At 41.0% G+C, this 17,362-nt stretch overlaps 1 protein-coding gene across 4 annotated transcripts in view; it reads right to left on the reverse strand.

Annotated features, from left to right (window-relative positions):
- ELP3 (elongator acetyltransferase complex subunit 3) overlaps positions 1–17,362 on the reverse strand; it is a 150,192-nt gene that overhangs the window by 112,375 nt on the left and 20,455 nt on the right. For all 4 annotated transcript variants that reach the window (XM_074947394.1, XM_074947395.1, XM_074947396.1 and 1 more), the window contains 5 exons: positions 16,772–16,910; positions 14,848–14,918; positions 13,822–13,885; positions 12,131–12,199; positions 8,464–8,618 (listed from right to left, as the gene is read on the reverse strand). In XM_074947394.1, the coding sequence (XP_074803495.1) occupies positions 8,464–8,618; positions 12,131–12,199; positions 13,822–13,885; positions 14,848–14,918; positions 16,772–16,910 (498 nt within the window). The remainder of the gene's footprint in view (positions 1–8,463; positions 8,619–12,130; positions 12,200–13,821; positions 13,886–14,847; positions 14,919–16,771; positions 16,911–17,362) is intronic.

Genomic DNA, 17,362 nt, shown 5'->3' on the forward strand with positions numbered 1-17,362 from the left:
TAAAGTTGTACAACTTATTATGCATGCAGACCAGGCCTTATCATTATACCCACTAGTCTATTTACTAGTCATTTAATTGTGCATGCATGCTGGGTAACAGTGACCTGTAGAATGTTGGGGTCCATCACCCCTCTCCCCGTTCTTATTTTTCCATTAGGGATGTGACTGCAAAAAGCCAGATCAAGCACGTAATGTAGCATATTATTAAAATGAACCAAAAAAAAAAAGGGGGGGTGGGGGGGGCGTTTTGGTTTTAGTATATTGAGTTTTGCACTGATGAAATATACCCAATTAGAGACCAGAGTCCAGGCTAGCCACAGAACAGGCATAGAGAGAAGGCAGGCTTCCACCACACTGGCCATTTACAATGAAGTTAATTCAAGTGATTTTATCCTCTAAGAGGACCGAGCATTTACTAATTAAAAGCTGGATCCTGAGAGGTGCTCAGCACTCATAGGAGTAGTAAGAGTGCTCAGCCCTTCAGGATCAGGTGATGAATCACAATAGGACACAGGCAGGCTCATCACCTTTCATGAGTGGTGCGGGCAGAGGAGGAGTAAAATGATTATTTACACCTATATTTTACACCTCTTGCTTCCATCTTTCCTCTTGAAAGAAGAAATGCAGCCACAAATTCTCATCAAGTCACTGTTCCAGTACCCACAGGGGGGTGCATTTCTCTAGTGATCAAAAAGCAACAATAAAAAACCCATCTTACAATTATTCTTTGGCACAACAATAACTTTCCTCCCAAGGGAGGGATGTTGTTCCCTTATCATAAAGTCCACATCTTTATTTGATATCCAGGAATGTATTGAAATCGCCTAAGCTGTGTGTTCTCAAGAGATAAAAATTAAAAAAAACTTCTCAGCCTTGTTGCATATTCTTTACCAAGGCAAAATCCCTCATGGTTCTAGGAGTCATTTACTCATTCCTCAACCAGTAAAGTTCTCAAGCTTACTGACTCACTAGAGACAATAACCTCTGGAGAAAGTACATTTGCCTGAACTGTCTAAACAGTGCTTTTTGCTATAGTGGGCAAGCACCACACAAATATCCAACTGGGGCAGTTTGCCTACTCCATGTGTGATAAAGGACCCTGGCAAGAGAGTGTAAGGTCAGTTCTCTGTGGAGCTTGGTCCAGTTTTTTTCTTTTTAAGTCACAACCCTATTCTTTGCTTGAATAACTCTTGTATGCAACATGCTCACTTTCATGCACCTGTTCAGTTGGGGAATTTCTGCCAGTAAAGATCCTATGCTGGTAAAGATGAAAGCACCATCTTTAAACAGAGCAGGACACACACTAAGCGAACAATACTAAAAATAAAAGGGAGTGGGCTGAGGTAGGCAGGAAGCAATGACTCCACACTGATATTTGACCAGGTCACCAGTGCTAGCTCCCACAAAAAAGTTAAGATTTTTTTTTTTTTTTTTAAATGACTGCTAGCGGTCAAGCCTTCTTGAATCTTACCAAGAGACACTGCCTCCAAAAGCACAGATTCCCAACTGGTACATCTGTGCACTAGTTTGGTTCCTATTCAGAGCAATTTCATCACCACTTCCTGAAGTACTTAAGTTTTCCCTGGAAATCTCACATGGAAATACTTGTCAGACTCTACCCTATTTAATTTAGGAGATCTAACAAGATCACAGTTACTCCTTAGTCTACCCATTAATTCAATATTTCTGAGAAGTCTCCCATTACCAACAGCACCCATTACCAAATGAAAGAAGAAGACATACTGAAAATTTCTAAATCCAGACCCACTGAGTCTTCCTCACTGGAAGCCAGAATACAAACCATCATGGAATGGGGAATTAAGTAAGTAATAAAATTATGAGGACGAGGACGCAGAACAGTTCTTCGAGTAGAAATGAAATGTAGGCAAATAAGACAGAGGATTGGAACAAATTCAAAACATAGTACCGAATATATAAGGATGCCAGAGGAGTGAATTTATCAGACTTGCAGCAGTGACTCTCAGATACAAAAGTCAGCATGTCACCTTCATAGGAATAATGCAAGGGTGGCATTTGGCCAGATCTCAGGTTTGGGGCAAGGAAGAAAAGTGACTGGACCCTCCTCTCCCACCCAAAAAAAGTTTTGTCCACGCTCATCTGAATTGAGACCCGTATGCTCTCCAACATACAAACACATGGAGCTTCAGTTCACTGGGAGAAGACAATATGCAGAATGCGGTTTTGAAACATTTTAGCTGGATGGTCTGTCAACAGCAAATGGGATCTCTGTATAAAGACCAATGAATCTAGACAATTTCAGTAGAGAGGAAAATCTCAACAGCTATTACAACCTGGAGCAATGAACGAAGACAAATGCATTAGCTACAACATAAAGCAAGAAACAGCACTACAGACTTTTTTTTTCTTTTTAGAACCAGACCAAAAAGAGATGATTTTGTAATGGAAAAAGGCTGAACCCTCAAATCACACAACATATAAAGCTTATCCTCAGCATATACTGTTATTCTCAGATCAGCAATCTTCCATTTATATGCTACAACAGCTATGCACGATGAAGTTAAGCAAGAAATATGAATTTATATTACTTATCTAGAAGACACACTGATTGCACAATCTTCCAGCCTCTAGCTTAATCAGGAGGTGCCACTTGAAAATTTCTTACTTATTCTTATCTAAATAGTTTCTGTTTAGCCACAGGAAAAGTATAGCACTGGTAATGCAAGTTTTCCCCACATAGCTCAACCAAGATGTTTAAACTTGACGTACCATCTTGATGGATAGTTTAATTTTCATGCCAATTTAAATTTGTCTGTTTACTGAAGAAGCCAAATATTATGCAGACATCTGTCATTGAGAACTGGACTGAGACCAGGCTAGAGACATCACATTTAACAACTTTGTCTCTACCAGCCTACACAAGCTTAGATGGTGACCTACAGTATAGGTGAAAGACTTAGTAGTAGCCAGACCTTGAATTATCAAATCTCCATCGGGCTGAAGCAGCTGACATTTATCGTCTGAATTAAACTGGACCGTCTTCTACTTTCACACTCCCCCCCGCCCCCCAAATGAATTTTAGTTCATCATTTAAAATGTCAACAACAAGAGCGCTAAACCAAATACAATTATATCCTTCTCTTCATGATTCTTTATGTTTTAATAAGGAATAATTTCAGAGGTTTTTAGCTGAGTAGGAGACACTCAATGGAGCCTTCAAAAGTATCATCCATCCACAAGTACTTCCCCTACGGAACCTTTACTTCCTTGAATTACATGCACTGGTTTTCCCAATTTGTTCATGATTATGTTTATTTGACAATTCCACCTGGAAACACTGGCCAGGCTTTTTTTTTTTTTTAAATTTGAATAGAAAGAAAGTATTTGCTGCCCTCCAGAGGAAAACAGAAGAAAAGTTAGATCTAAAATAGAAAAAAGCCCTGCCTCTGCAGAAAGATGGATGATTTTAAAAAGGTTGTTTCCTCTTGAAATGTCAATGGCACCAGTTAAAACTTAGCACATTGTCTCCAGTTCTTCACTTAAAAGTACTGAACTAAGTTATAACAATGAGGTAGGAAATAGCTAAATAAGGATGTCTCTCAGTGTGACCCTCACCCAGTCCTAATAACCCAAAAAAATACTTCAGGGACCCCTGAAAAGCTACATTTTTCTTTGCAGTTTTACAATGCAAAATCTGCTGGACAGTTATCTATGTATAGGCCTACTCATTTCATGTGGAGCCTTGGCTAAATCATTTTAACATCAATTGAAATTAGAAGCCCAAATACTTTTGAGATTCTGGGCCTCAGTCTCTCTATTCCTCCATTCCCCATCTGTAAGATGGGGCTAGGATAACAGCACTTCCCTATCGCCCAGGAGCATTAAGGAAATACATTACAGATTGTGAGGCACTGAGATGCTCTGGTAATGGGGGCTGCCATAGCGGTAGGTGGCTCTTTAAGGGGTTGGGGCTCAACTGTACCCTATATCAGGTTCAGCCCACCTTCCCAAGAGAAGGGCACAAGTCCTGGGGTCAAGTGGTACAAGGTTGTGACTCAGAGCCTGGCCTGCTAGGATATTTTGATGATGTGACGCAGCAGGGACGGGGGAGTGTTGACCTGGGAATGTGCCCTGGGGATGGGAGACCTGAGAGCCTGTGACCTGAGCCAGGAGGGGGAGGGGGAGGTAACACCTCTGCCCAGGAATGTGAACAGAGGCTGCAGAAGGGAACTTGCTGGGGGGGTTTAGTTTCAGTTTGGTGCTGGGTGGAGGAACGCAGGGAACCCCAGGGCTGGGGTCTAAGCTCCCTGCTCCCCCCGAAGGACTTGACTGAGGGGTCCTGGTTGTACTCACAAGCTCTTTTTTGGACTGTGTTCCTGTTGTCCAATAAACCTTCTGTTTTACTGGCTGGCTGAGAGTCTCAGTAAATCCCAGGAAGAGGGGTGCAGGGCCTGGACTCCCCCACACTCCGTGACAGATATAAAAAGGTAGCCTGAATTCAGGGAGGTGCTGACCCTTTTAGAAAATGAGAGAGACAGGCAAGTAGAGGCACAACAGTTGTGTTTTGACATGCACGCACCATTAACGTGAGAAGAGATTATATTAACTAGACCTCGCTGCTTTCTTAACTGCTCATTCTGTCTTCCTCAGAAGTTCTGAAGGACTCACTTTTATCAAATAGCTTCTAAGAAGGTGGTTGTTTATCTGATGCAACATGCAGTAAAAGCAGGGGTGTCTTATTCATCTAAATAAATATGCCATTTGATCTGATCAGGACACCCACGAAACAAAGCATTCATATAATAAGTAACTGCCCGACTTTATTCTGATCACTTTCTGCAGTTTGTATTACCCAAGCCTATTATATGCTAGAAAAAGTTGCATTTAATTAATAAGGAAAAGAGCAAACATTTGAACATGATTAAAAAAACAGGTAATAAAAAGGTTAAAATTAAAACAAATTCCAAAACAGCATAAGCACAGGATGTAGCTTACAGAATACAATACACCCCCTTGTGGTCTAGTGAAGAAATCAATTGCTACTTTCAATCACAGTGATAAAAATCATCTTGAATGAAGTAAACAGAGGTTTATAAAATTATGAATGGTGTGGAAAAATGAAAAAATAAAGTTTTATTTATCCCTTCACATAACACAGAAATGAGGAGTCACCCAATGAAATTAATAGGCAGCAGGTTTAAAAACAAACATAAGGAAGTACTTCTGACCAAACAACAAGTGTGAAAAATCGGGATTGGGGTGGGGGATAATAGGCACCCATAAGACAAAGCCCTGAATATCGGGTCACCCGAACTTCGTCACACAAAGCACAGTCAACCTGTACAACTTGTTGCCAGAGGATGTTGTGAAAGCCAAAACCATAACTGGGTTCAAAAAAGAATTAGAGAAGTTAATGGAGAATAAGTCCATCAAAGGCTATTAGCCAAGACGGTCAGGGATACAACTCTACCCTCTGGGTGTCTCTAATCTTTGACTGCCACATGCTGGGACAAGACAACAGGGGATGTCTCACTCGATAACTGCCTGTTCTTTTCATTCCCTCTGAAGCATCTGGCACTGGGCACTGTTAGACAGGATACTGGGCTAGATGGACCACTGATATGACCCAGTATGACCATTCTTATGTTAAAAAGAAGATACCATATAAAGAAATTTAACATTGTTCACAAACTTCAAGGAACATGATCAACTTGAAATCCAGCCATTTTAAAAAAAAAGTTAAAAGTAGTTTCAAGATTCTAGTGCTGCTCCCAAGGCATCCCTGACCATTTCTGAGATTTTTATAACCACCATTTTCTAAAATGGTTTGCCCTGTTACTATGGGAAAGACCCACAAGACTCAAGGGACATCGTGAAAATGACTATACACAAAGTACATAAGAAAAAAAAAACCTATTTTTCTCCAATCTTAAGAGTTACCTGTAAGAACAACAAATATGCAGAGGCATGTTTTAAAGAGGATATTAAGTCTTTAAATCTGCAGCAAAGACTGAAGCATGCAATAAAGAGGGTTCACTGTGGCTTAAGAAACAGATGCCAAGGGAAATCCTGAGGGCTGATGGTTTGTGTTTCAGCTTTATGGAACAATCAACTGCCCTCGGGTGATATGAATCTCTTCAACCTCTTACTAGCAGCCTCAAAAAATGGGTCAAAAAGGTTGTCCTATGAGGACTCAGGCCTATATCATCCCTTCCCATACAAATACTCAGCAAGGGAACAAAAGTAATACATCCACAGCTTTGAAGCTGTGGACAGCCCAACTGCATCACCACCTTGAGGGAAGGGGAGGGAATTATGATAGACTATGCATAAATGAGCTGTACAGAATGAGAGGATGAGGGAAGCTCAATGTTACCAGCAGGAGATTTTTCAGATTATCCACAATCCTGTGCCCCCACCCCCCACGCCGCCCAAAATGTGAAATTTTAAAAAGGAAACTTTGAGATCCACTTACATTATTCATGAACTCGATTAAGAATATTTGTGTACTTTTTCTTTGCCAAAAGAGTCATTATTTAAATCGGATATCTGGATAACACAATGTTATTTAAATACTACACAATTTAAAGTTTGCACCCCAAAAACAGTCATTGTTGATATCAGCTGAGCTGTAGATAAGTAGTTTTCAACCCCCAAGGGGTCGGCAGACCATGTCTAAGGGGTTCACGAACGACTGTCATTAACACAGAACAGTGGTTTTCCACCTGTGGACCCCTGGGATCCACAGACTATATGTCTGATTTCTAAAGGGGTCCACACCTCCATTTGAAATTTTTTAGGGGGCCGCAAATGAAAAAAGGTTGAAAACCATGGTTGTAGATACACTGGGAGTTTGCATTTTGATGGTAAAAATCAGACTAAACACCAAAGTAAGAACAATCTGCTCAATTTGATGCCACATCACACAGAAATAGGCATGTACTGTGGAGAAAACTTTTCAGCTTGGGTGCCTAGAGTTGGACCCAAGTTAAACCCATGATTAAGAACATTAGAAATGGCCTGATTTTTAGCCAATGGACTTGTGGGTGCTCAGCACTACTGGAAGTCTAGCTAAATATACATTTGACTGTCTAACTTTGAACACCCTGTAGCCAGACAGCCAGCCCCCCCCCTCAGACCAGCATTGCTGGAAACACACGGGAGCCAAAAACCACAGGGCACTTAACATGAATTCCAGCACAGCCTTTGAAGCTGAGAGAAGCACAGGTGTGCTGCTACAATGTGCCTCTGGGAACATATACAACGATTGGGCTCACAGCAGGCAGAGGCGCTGTGACAGACATGGCTCTTAGCCCCTACTAAAACAGCATGATGCACACACACCAACATCCTAGGTGGGAAAATATTTACCCTAATAAAAGGAATGTCCAGTAGTCGACACTTATTGTTTCTCTCCCTTGCAAGTGTAAACTACTCTTGCGAGAGCTGGCGTCGCCCAGATAGACCAGCCCCAATTTGGCACAAGAAAGGAGAAAGAGAATAAAGGAGTACAGAGGTATAAGTAGGGGACCTACAGCACCATGATTTTTGAGTGCTTTTCACTATCTATCTGCTGGTCAGATAAGTGACAGCCTCCCAAGGCTTCTGCAGCTAAGAGGGTCCCTAAGCCTTGTCCCTTATTCGTCTTTCCGCGGAATTGAGTGACCGATCCTGGCTTGGCACCGCTGGAATCGAGAGATGCAAGGAGGGTAAGAAGCACCCACACCTGATCTCCTATCTTTAGTGTACACATATTTTGAAATAGAGCTCTATACTTTGTTTTCTTTCTTTGGGATTGTAGCTTCAGTTTTGTAACTTGTTTGTGTGTGTAACATCTCTACATTTAAATAAGTAGGCACTAGCAATTTTGTAACCACATGATTAGAATCTAGTTTAATAAATTTTGGTAACCATTTATGCATAAGCCTGACTTGTTTCTCTGGTTTACTGTAAAGCAGCCAACACAATTAAAGAACCTCAGCCGTTTTGGCTATAAAGCCTGGCCATTAGGTGAGAGTACTAAGAGCCTAGCGTTGAGTTGTGCCGACTCCACGGGGCAAGCTCTTGGGGCACCTGTCAGTCAATCCTGACTGCCCGCTGCGAAGGAGCTCTGAGCTCTAGCAGTTAAAGTCACGGGTGTGGAGAGGCTCTTAGTGCTGCCATTGGGGCATCTTTCAGTCAGTGTTGACTGCCCGCTGCGAAGGAGCTCTGAGCTCTAGCAGTTAAAGTCACGGGTGGTTAGGACCTTGGGGCATCCGTCAGCCTAGCCCGGGCTGCCCGCCGTGAAGGGACAGTGCGTCCTAGCGGTTAAAGTCACGGATGGTATAAAACGGGCATAGCTGGCACCTCACCAAACATCCCTGGCCATCGCCTAACACACCCAGGGTGGAAAATTTTAGCCCATATTTTCACACTCAATATTTGTTTTCCTATGCTAACTTAAGGTTTTTAAAAAGCGTGTTGAAGGACACCAAGTGTGCTTACCGGACAGCCTCCGATACGTTGTTGGAAGTGTGTCCAGATAAAGCATCATGAAGGTTTCGGATGAAGTAATCTCTGTAGTCTTCAGGAAGGGCCATAAATGTTCCTCCCATCACAATGAATTCCACCTTATCCACACTGTGGCCCAGCTGTTTCAGCTAAAAAGTTAAATATAGCTGTGAGAGACTTTGTACCTAAAGGATTCCAATGAAAACCTTTGACTCCAAAATATACTGTACAGTTATTTCCTTATCAGAATTGACCTTTCATATCTTCTACTAGAATGCCAAATCAATAATGCTTTTGTATACAGTAGCCTTAATATAACTTAGAAATGACTCCTCTATTGCAAGAGCGTAGGATGGTTTATAAAGAAAATGTAAAGAGGTGACGTATAGGAGAGTGCTCTAAAGAGATGGGGCATCACAAATGATGGAGCAATACCACAAAGGAAGCTCAAACTGGAAGAGCAGAGTTCAAGGAGATGGGCGAGACCAGGGCTATACAAAATCCAGAGAGTTTTCCCACTGGATTTAGAGAGCAGCAGAAGCCAGTGAAGGCAATAAAGGATTAATAGCAATGGAGTTTCACTGTTCTCCTGAAAGTTGATTTCAGGAGAAGAGACAGAAGATTTGAGGAACCATTTACTCTTTGTACAGATAAGAAGAGACAGCATCTACTCACATCAGAATTACAGGCAAATCAGTGATCATTCAACAATGTCCCAGGTAGTTTTTCCTATTATATTAGCAGTCAATTACTACTCAGAAGAGTTGCAATCTTAAACACTGTTTAGAATTGGTTGTTTAGCCAACGTAAACGGTTAGTTAAATGGCTTAAGATTCATTCATGAAGAGAGATCATTTAAGTTGGGGAGAGAAGGTGGGTGAGGTAATATCTGCTATCGGACCAACTTCTTTTGGTGAGAGAGACAAGCTTTCAAGCTCTTCCTCAGGTTGGGGAAAACTACTGAGAGTGTGACAGTTAAGACTATGTCTGTATATATAGAGCAGTGCATCTGGTGAAGAGAGCTCGAGCAGCAGAAGCTATGTCAGCAGGAGACGCCCTCCCGCTGATATAGCACTGTGCACTCGAACACTTATGTTGGTGTAACTTATCGGGGGTAGCCATGTTAGTCTGTATCCACAAAAACAATGAGTCGTCCAGTGGCACCTTAAAGACTAACAGATTTATTTGGGCATAAGCTTTCGTGGGTAAAAAAACTCACTCCTTCAAATGCATGGAGAACACTTCAATCTCCCTGGACATTCTATAACAGATTTAAAAGTAGCCACAGTTGAACAAAAAAAAACCTCAAACACACACTTCAAAGAGAAACTGCAGAACTAAAATTCATTTGCAAATTTAACACCATTAATTTGGGCTTGAATAGGGACTGGCTGGCTCACTACAAAAGCAACTTCCCCTCTCCTGGAATTGATACCTCCTCATCAATTATTGGGAGTGGACTACATCCACCCTGATTGAATTGGCCCTATCAACACTGTTTCTCCACTTGCTAGGTAACTCCCCTCTCGTCATGTGTCAGTATAATAATGCCTGCATCTGTAATTTTCACTCCACGCATCTGAAGATGTGGGGTTTTTACCCATGAAAGCTTATGCCCAAATAAATCTGTTAGTCTTTAAGGTGCCACCAGACTCCTAGTTGTTTTGGTGTAACTTAGGTTGCTCAAATGGGTGGTTTTTTCACACCCGATATAAATTAAGCTGATATCAGCTATAGTGTAGACAGCCTAAATATGAGATCGAACAGATAGTTTAGCATAAGTAGTTGGCACATATTATAAGAGACCATCCAACATGAAGTGGCCCATTAACACCCCTGCAATCATAAGACACAGACGGTGGTTACTGGGTTAAGTTGCTGTAATAAACCATAAAACCAGCATTTTTATGAAAGACCAGTATTTTTAGTGTCTACTGAAGTTATGAATTTAAGCTCCCAGGGTCATCTTTTAAAAGCGTTGTGCAGGTTTCCTTTGAGGACGAGGACTGATTGATCACTGAATCTGACCTCTTTGTGAAAAGTGTTCACACACAGGTGATACAGTGTTTTGTCTTTTCATTTTCCTGTGAGAGTTCATTCAAGAGAGCAGTGATTGTCTGGTTTCACCCACATAGTTATTATATTGGATTTATGGTTATTACAACAATCTGTTAACCACTGACCCCTCTTTTTGTGCTATGACCTCAGGGGTGTTTAACAGACCACTTCACCTTTACTGGTCCCTTAGAATACATACTAACTACTCATGCTAAACTATCCGTTCAATGTTATATTTAACTGTGACACTCCATACCTTTCCCAGACCTGAAGAAGAGCTCAGAGACAAGCTTTGGAACTGCACAATCACCAACAGAAGTTGGTTCAATAAAAATATATTACCTCACCCACTTGTCTTTCTAATATCCTGGGATCAACACAGCTACAACAACACTGTATACATCTTTTAAGTTAGGCAGTTTCATATTTTTTGAGACCATCAAGAACTAAAGCATGAGGACAACAATTGAATCCTACAACTTATCTCCACCAAGTTTATTTATCAGGGGAGAAACATGGAGAAATTTTCTTGGGGATACATACATACACACATGCCACCCAAACTGGCACTGCTGGAACAGCCCACAGTTTTTGGCCTCTGTCCCACTTCCACCTATTTGTCTTGAGTAGCAAGAACTGGATTCCTTTTTGCTGAGTTCTTGACTCTGGACATCAGAGACTGCTGCAAGACAACAAGTAGCCACTTCTCCTATTCCTCCTCCACTATTCTTTCTTGTTCCCCTTTGTTGGCTTCTAAGGGATGGAAGCAGCCACTAGGCCAGCAGTTTCATCTCAGCCCCACCCTCAGGAGAAGGGAAAAAGGAGGCACCTAGATGGGGGAGGATAGAAGGGGAACATCAAAACAGAAGAAGAAGAATGGGAGAAACCCCACAATGGGGGAAGGAAAGGGAAACATACCAGGGTTTGATCCCATGTTCATTTATCATTATTGTCCATTCTCTATCAAGTGGCAGGTTATGACTTAGTGAGATGCCATCCTCCTAGTTTTCCCTAGGTTTATGCAGTTTTTTCCATGGAGATGCTACTGGAGGCAGCTGGGCTAATGGAACCCCCCCAATCACACATATGTGAAAGTGGTAAGCCACTGGCTTCCCCAGCCCAAATGTAACCAGTAAAAGGCCGGGCTTATTTAGGGGTGAACTAGTTGGGTGTTGTGAGAGCATCAATAGCTAAATATCATATTTTAGGATGGTTATCTCAATTGTAAGACTTTGGGAGTTCTCATCATTGTTTATATGAGTTTTTTCTTATACTGACAATATTTCATGTAGCACCATTATCATGATGATGAAACATCATATTTATGTATGAAAATAATGCAAGATAGGGAGCAGAAAATGAAGGATTTGGCAGCTGGTAGGAGAGAGGATCTTAAAGATCATCGTAAGCAAGTCTATTTTGAGGCCCCAAGATATTTATATATCTATTTAAAAACTCAAACCTCACCAGAGTGAGCAAGACAACTCAGTAACCCCCAAGATCACTCTCTTAATTGGAAAGCTGTTTTCAAAATGCTTGAAACTAATAGAATTATTGCAACTATTTTCAAACAATACATGTTCCCTTCATTGAAAATATTTACCTGCTCGATTCGATGTCTTGTCTGGAGATAAGGATCATATCTGGCACGAATGGCCCTCATTGATGTTGGCTAGGAGAAAAAAGGATTCATTATTAAACCTTATTTCTTGACAACATACTGGAAAAGAACAAGACGTTTGAATCTTTAGCCACTGGTTGGACACTCCATTTTCACAAACATGTAATTATTAAGATCTTGATTCCATTATGACTCCAGCGTCTATCTGGTTGTAGTTTACTGAATGTTAACCAATGTAAAATCAAATTTGTGTTTTGCCCTGATGTTGGAATGCAACGGAAATAGGTCATTTCAATCTTTTTTTACACCATTTTTACTTGACCGCCACAAGTTTGCGGGAGGGGGAGGGGGCAACAAAATGGATTTATTTTGTACCTCTGCAAATTATGATTACAAAACTATTGTCTCAAGATGCGTCGTCTTGATTCTTCATTCAATTTTTTCTCCTACCCTCGTCTTACTGCTTTTTCTCCTTCATGATGCTGCCTGTGCATGGAATGACTTCCCAATGTCAGTTTGTAATCCACCACCCTCTTTTCATCAAATCCCTAAGAACTGATTTCCATGATGCCAACATTGTGAACTATTACTAATTGTTTTTAGACAAGTTATGCTCTCCTTTGAATTTCCTAGTGCATCAGGGACCGTCTCTTTATATCTCGCAAAGTGCCAAAGACACTTAATACTAAACGAACGCATGTATACACACACAGGCACATGTGTCAGTCTGCAAATCAGTGTGAATTAGGGAAGTTCTACTGTACATACACACTTCTTAATTTGCACTAATGAATGGGAGCCCCATTGCCAATCACTGAATATTGGATAATAGCAAAGTGAACCAAAATATTAAAGATAAAAGGACCCTGCAGCTAAGTCTACTTACTTCGTTTACTTTGACAATTATTACTTATCTTCAATTATTTTTTAACACTTCATAATATACTAATAGATGGAATGAAGCATACTTTTATAGTCTCACTACAGCATCTGCTATTAAGCTTTTGCTGGGTAGCAAGAAAGCTTTTTTTGCACTATAAAATACGTAGGATTAGTGAGATTCTACTGCAGATACATACGTAATCTCAAAATGTGCTACTCTGGGGTTTGGCATGGGCCACTAAATCAAGTAAGGTAAGAAAAAGTCACTTTTGAAGTATTTTATTTACAGATTTAAAAACCTCAAGATCCCACTCTTAGTTAAAGTGAGTTACGAGACAGGCTTTAGAGCATTCAAGTTTCCACTGGGCCATTTCTTCAGGCAATATTTATGAAGAACAACTACTTTTGGAGAGATCATACTCGGAACCTGCCAGTGTCCCTTTAAGTTTAAAGCCATCTGAAACAGGAAAATAAAGGAAACTTATCTTTGCCAACATGAAAGGATAAAATTGGTAGGAAAAGAAAAACTTTTTTTCAAGCCTAAGGGGGAAAAAAGTAACAAAATAGTCAGGAGAGAGAAGAACTATTAAAAACTAATTCAAAGGGATTTCCAGCCCTAGCAGTTTAACTGTTTCACTACTCGGTTGTTTCTTTTTTTTCCCCGCTCTCTCCTTCTTCATTCTTGCAATAAGGACTGATTTTCTAAAGAGCTGTGACTAGAGATGAAAAGGACCCTGTCCCAATTTCACAGACAAAATGTGACATGGCAACATGACTCTCAAAGGTAGTACCTCATAGCCAGTGTAAGACTGCGTTGAATATTCAAAATCAGAATCAGGCCCACCAGGGCAGTATCTGCAAGTATTAAAAGAGAATGAGGAGTCATACACAAACCTGTACCAATGACAAACACAAAACAAAGAGTCTCTTGATTTATCTGAGACAGAAATCTCTGCATTTGTGCACTACAAAGCATAGTTTAAAGACATGATTTAGCATGGTAATAAGGACCCTCAACTTCTATTGACATTCACAGGAATTGAGGGCAGGTAGCACTATACAAGTGCTGTACTATAGCAGTAAAAAAAAAAAAAAAAAAAAAAAAAAAAATTACATGTAAAAAAGAAGATCACCAGTACTGCACAACAGATATTTTACTTAAAGCATCCAAAGGGGAACAGAATAACAAACGTATATATGAGAAATGTTGATCCATCAAATAATTGTGTCTACCTAAAATAATTTTTTAATAAATTATACAAAAACATGTACAGCAAATACCTTCCAAAAGCCTGAAATAATTTCAGATAAACCCCATCTCCACTTTATTCAGTTAGGGAACCAGCTCTAGAGATTTGGACTAGTATCACAGAAAGATTATTAAAATGAAAACAAAGCGATACTATAAGCTTTTTGGTAAATCAACACGAACAAACATCTAAAATAATATACTTTGTATTTCACTATTAACAAGTGGCCAAATCTAGCTCTTTGTATTCACTTAAGTATTTCCACTAACACAAGCAGGGTTTGAGCCATTGAAGGAAAAGCATGTTTTCTTTGAAGAGAAAGAACTATCAATTAGAGTCCCTGTTTCTGCATAACACACAGGCATCAGCAGTCTGGATTTTGATTCAGCTTGCTACAAGTTTTCACTCATGCAGAAAGAAAGGTGGCCTGTGGACCTTCAGAGGTAATCCAAGTCTATAGAACCCCAAAACGGCAACAGTGACAGTATGCTACTGCACATGGCCAGACTTATTTCAGAGATACTGAAACACATTTCTCTTTTGGTTCACCTGAACAGTCATACTTACACACATATGTTTCCTGTAAAGTTAATGTGTGGACACCTGTGTGGTTTGCACATCACAGCCACAACAGCAATCTGTAATAAGGAGAGTTACAAAAGAAGAAAATTATAATCATAGTTATTTCTGAAATTATGAAAGATAAAAAGTATATCCTGGAATTATACAAACAGGTACATATGTGAGGGACTATTTTAAATTTTTCCACCTGAGCCTTACCCTTAACACTCTCGTGCATTAACTCTTGAATGAAAAAACAGTAGTGGCAGTGACAGAGTTGACTACCACCAAATGCAACAGTAAACTAGCACTGCCATTACTAAAAGGGGTTTCTACCGTCCAGAGGGGCATAGCAGCAGAACATGTTCATGGCACACAAGACCACATTTACAAGCAGATGACCCATCTCAGGTTTGGTACCACAAGCACGCTGCCAAGAGACCGAGGGTGACATTAAAATCCTGATTGGGACCGTTTGGTACACTTTCAGGAGAATATGAGGCTGGGAGAATGACAATAGGCGTTGGGGAAAGACTTTGGAAGACAGACACTGGAGGGAGAAAAAACAGGAAACAGAAAAAAAAAAAAAAGGAAAAATAAATTAATCCTCATCAGTCACAGAAAGTAATTCTGTGCATCTTTTTCTCCCAAGATCTCCTACAGTTTCTCAAACAAAAATTGAGCCTCACAACACCATTTGGAGTATTAATCTCCCTTTTAACAAATTGAGAATATGAGATCTGGAGAGGTTAAGATGCAATTTTTCAAGCATCCACTAGTTTTGAGTACACAACTTGAGACACCCAGGACCTGATTTTCAGAGATACTTGTCAATTATTATATGGCAACATGGAATTACCTTGATAACTGTACATTTCCAGATTTTTTTAAAACTGGGGAAGGAGGCAGGGAAGGGCAGGGAGAGTGTGTGTGGTATGACAGGAAGATTTAAAATATCCTGTTGGATGCTAGCTGTAGTTAAGTGTTAATACTTTTCAGCCTTAATTATCTTTTAAGGAAATTGTGGGTGAAGGATTAAAATCTTGTTACTGGACCGTTTACTGAACCAGCCAGCTGCAACAGTACTAAATTTTAAGTGGGTCTTGTTTCCAGATTAACCTGTGGGAGTGAGACATACTAATCTAGTTAACAAATGGAAGTCACTGCACCAGCCCTCTTCTTTTCGCCTTCATGAGATACTTTGAAAACCATATTCCCTTGCCATTACTATGATGCTATAGATCAGTGTTTTTCAAAGTTCGGGTCTGTAAGGCACTGGATCGCCTTGCTCAGCACCCAGGGACCCTAGCAGCTCTGGTCAGCACTGCTGACTGCGACGTCAGAAGTCCCCGTCGGCGGTGCTGCCCAGCTAAGGCAGGCTAGTGCCTACGTGTTTGACACCGTGCTGCACTCCAGAAGTGGCCAGCAGCGGGTCCACCTTCTAGTCAGGGGGGGCCACAGGACTCCACAAGCTGTGCTCGCCCCAAGCACTGGCTCTGCACTCCAATTGGTCAGGAACCAGCCAATAGGAGCTGGGTGGCAGTGCCTGCGGGTGAGAGCCGCATGGAGCCAAAACTTGCGCGCCTCCAACTAGGAGGCGGACCTGCCGCTGGCCGGACCGCTGCACCCTGGCTGCGCGGATGACGGGGAGCCGCCGGAGACAAGACCACGCCCCAATCCCCTGCCCCAGCCCCGAGCCCCTCCCACACCTCAAACCCCCCATCCCCAGCTCCGTTGGGTTGCGGGCATCCATTTTCTTCAACTGGGTCCCCAGAAAAAAAGTTTGAAAACCACTGCAGTAGACAATCTGGGAAGTTGACCACATATCTAGTACTTCATTAAAGCTTCTGGACTTTCAACATCTTTACAATATTTGACAACAATTAATCCTGGTCTGTCACTGAAAGGGTCATTTATATATAGTGCTCACCCCACTAGCAGTTCGGATAGGCTTTGCCTTCAACTTGGGTACCAGCACCTTGCGATACTGAGGTGGTACAGCAGCGATGATGTCAACCAAACGAGGCTGTGCAGAAAGCCCATACTTAGCAGACGTCTTGGTTTTCACCCTAAAATGGAAGGATTTCAAATTATTTTATCCTATTCAAGTCCTTACGCCCATTGCTGTGATATCCCAGCACCTACCTACAGTAAGTAGGTGTTACTGTCTACAGTAAGTGCTATGTTACTGTCTACAGTTCAGACTAACGTACACTACTTAATGAGACACACGTTAAAAGAACCTAATTTAAAAGCTGATGCTAGCTATATGTGATAGCTAACTTGGCTTTATTAAGGCATAAAAAAATAACCCATGACCCAAGGCAACTGTAATTGTAAGATTTTGTATTTTTGCTATTTCTTGGCCTTTTTTTTAATTAAAGCGTGGTTTTACTCAAAAAAGTTCTGAAAACAACACTACAAGGCTCAAAGTTTATTATTTCTCAGTCACTGAGAGCAAATTAGTTCAGTTTATGAGATTTTTCTCCAATTGCTACCCTGCAAACCCAGATTCCTGCTA

This window comes from Natator depressus, chromosome 3, assembly GCF_965152275.1.
Source record: "Natator depressus isolate rNatDep1 chromosome 3, rNatDep2.hap1, whole genome shotgun sequence".
In the NCBI taxonomy this organism is placed as follows: domain Eukaryota; kingdom Metazoa; phylum Chordata; order Testudines; family Cheloniidae; genus Natator; species Natator depressus.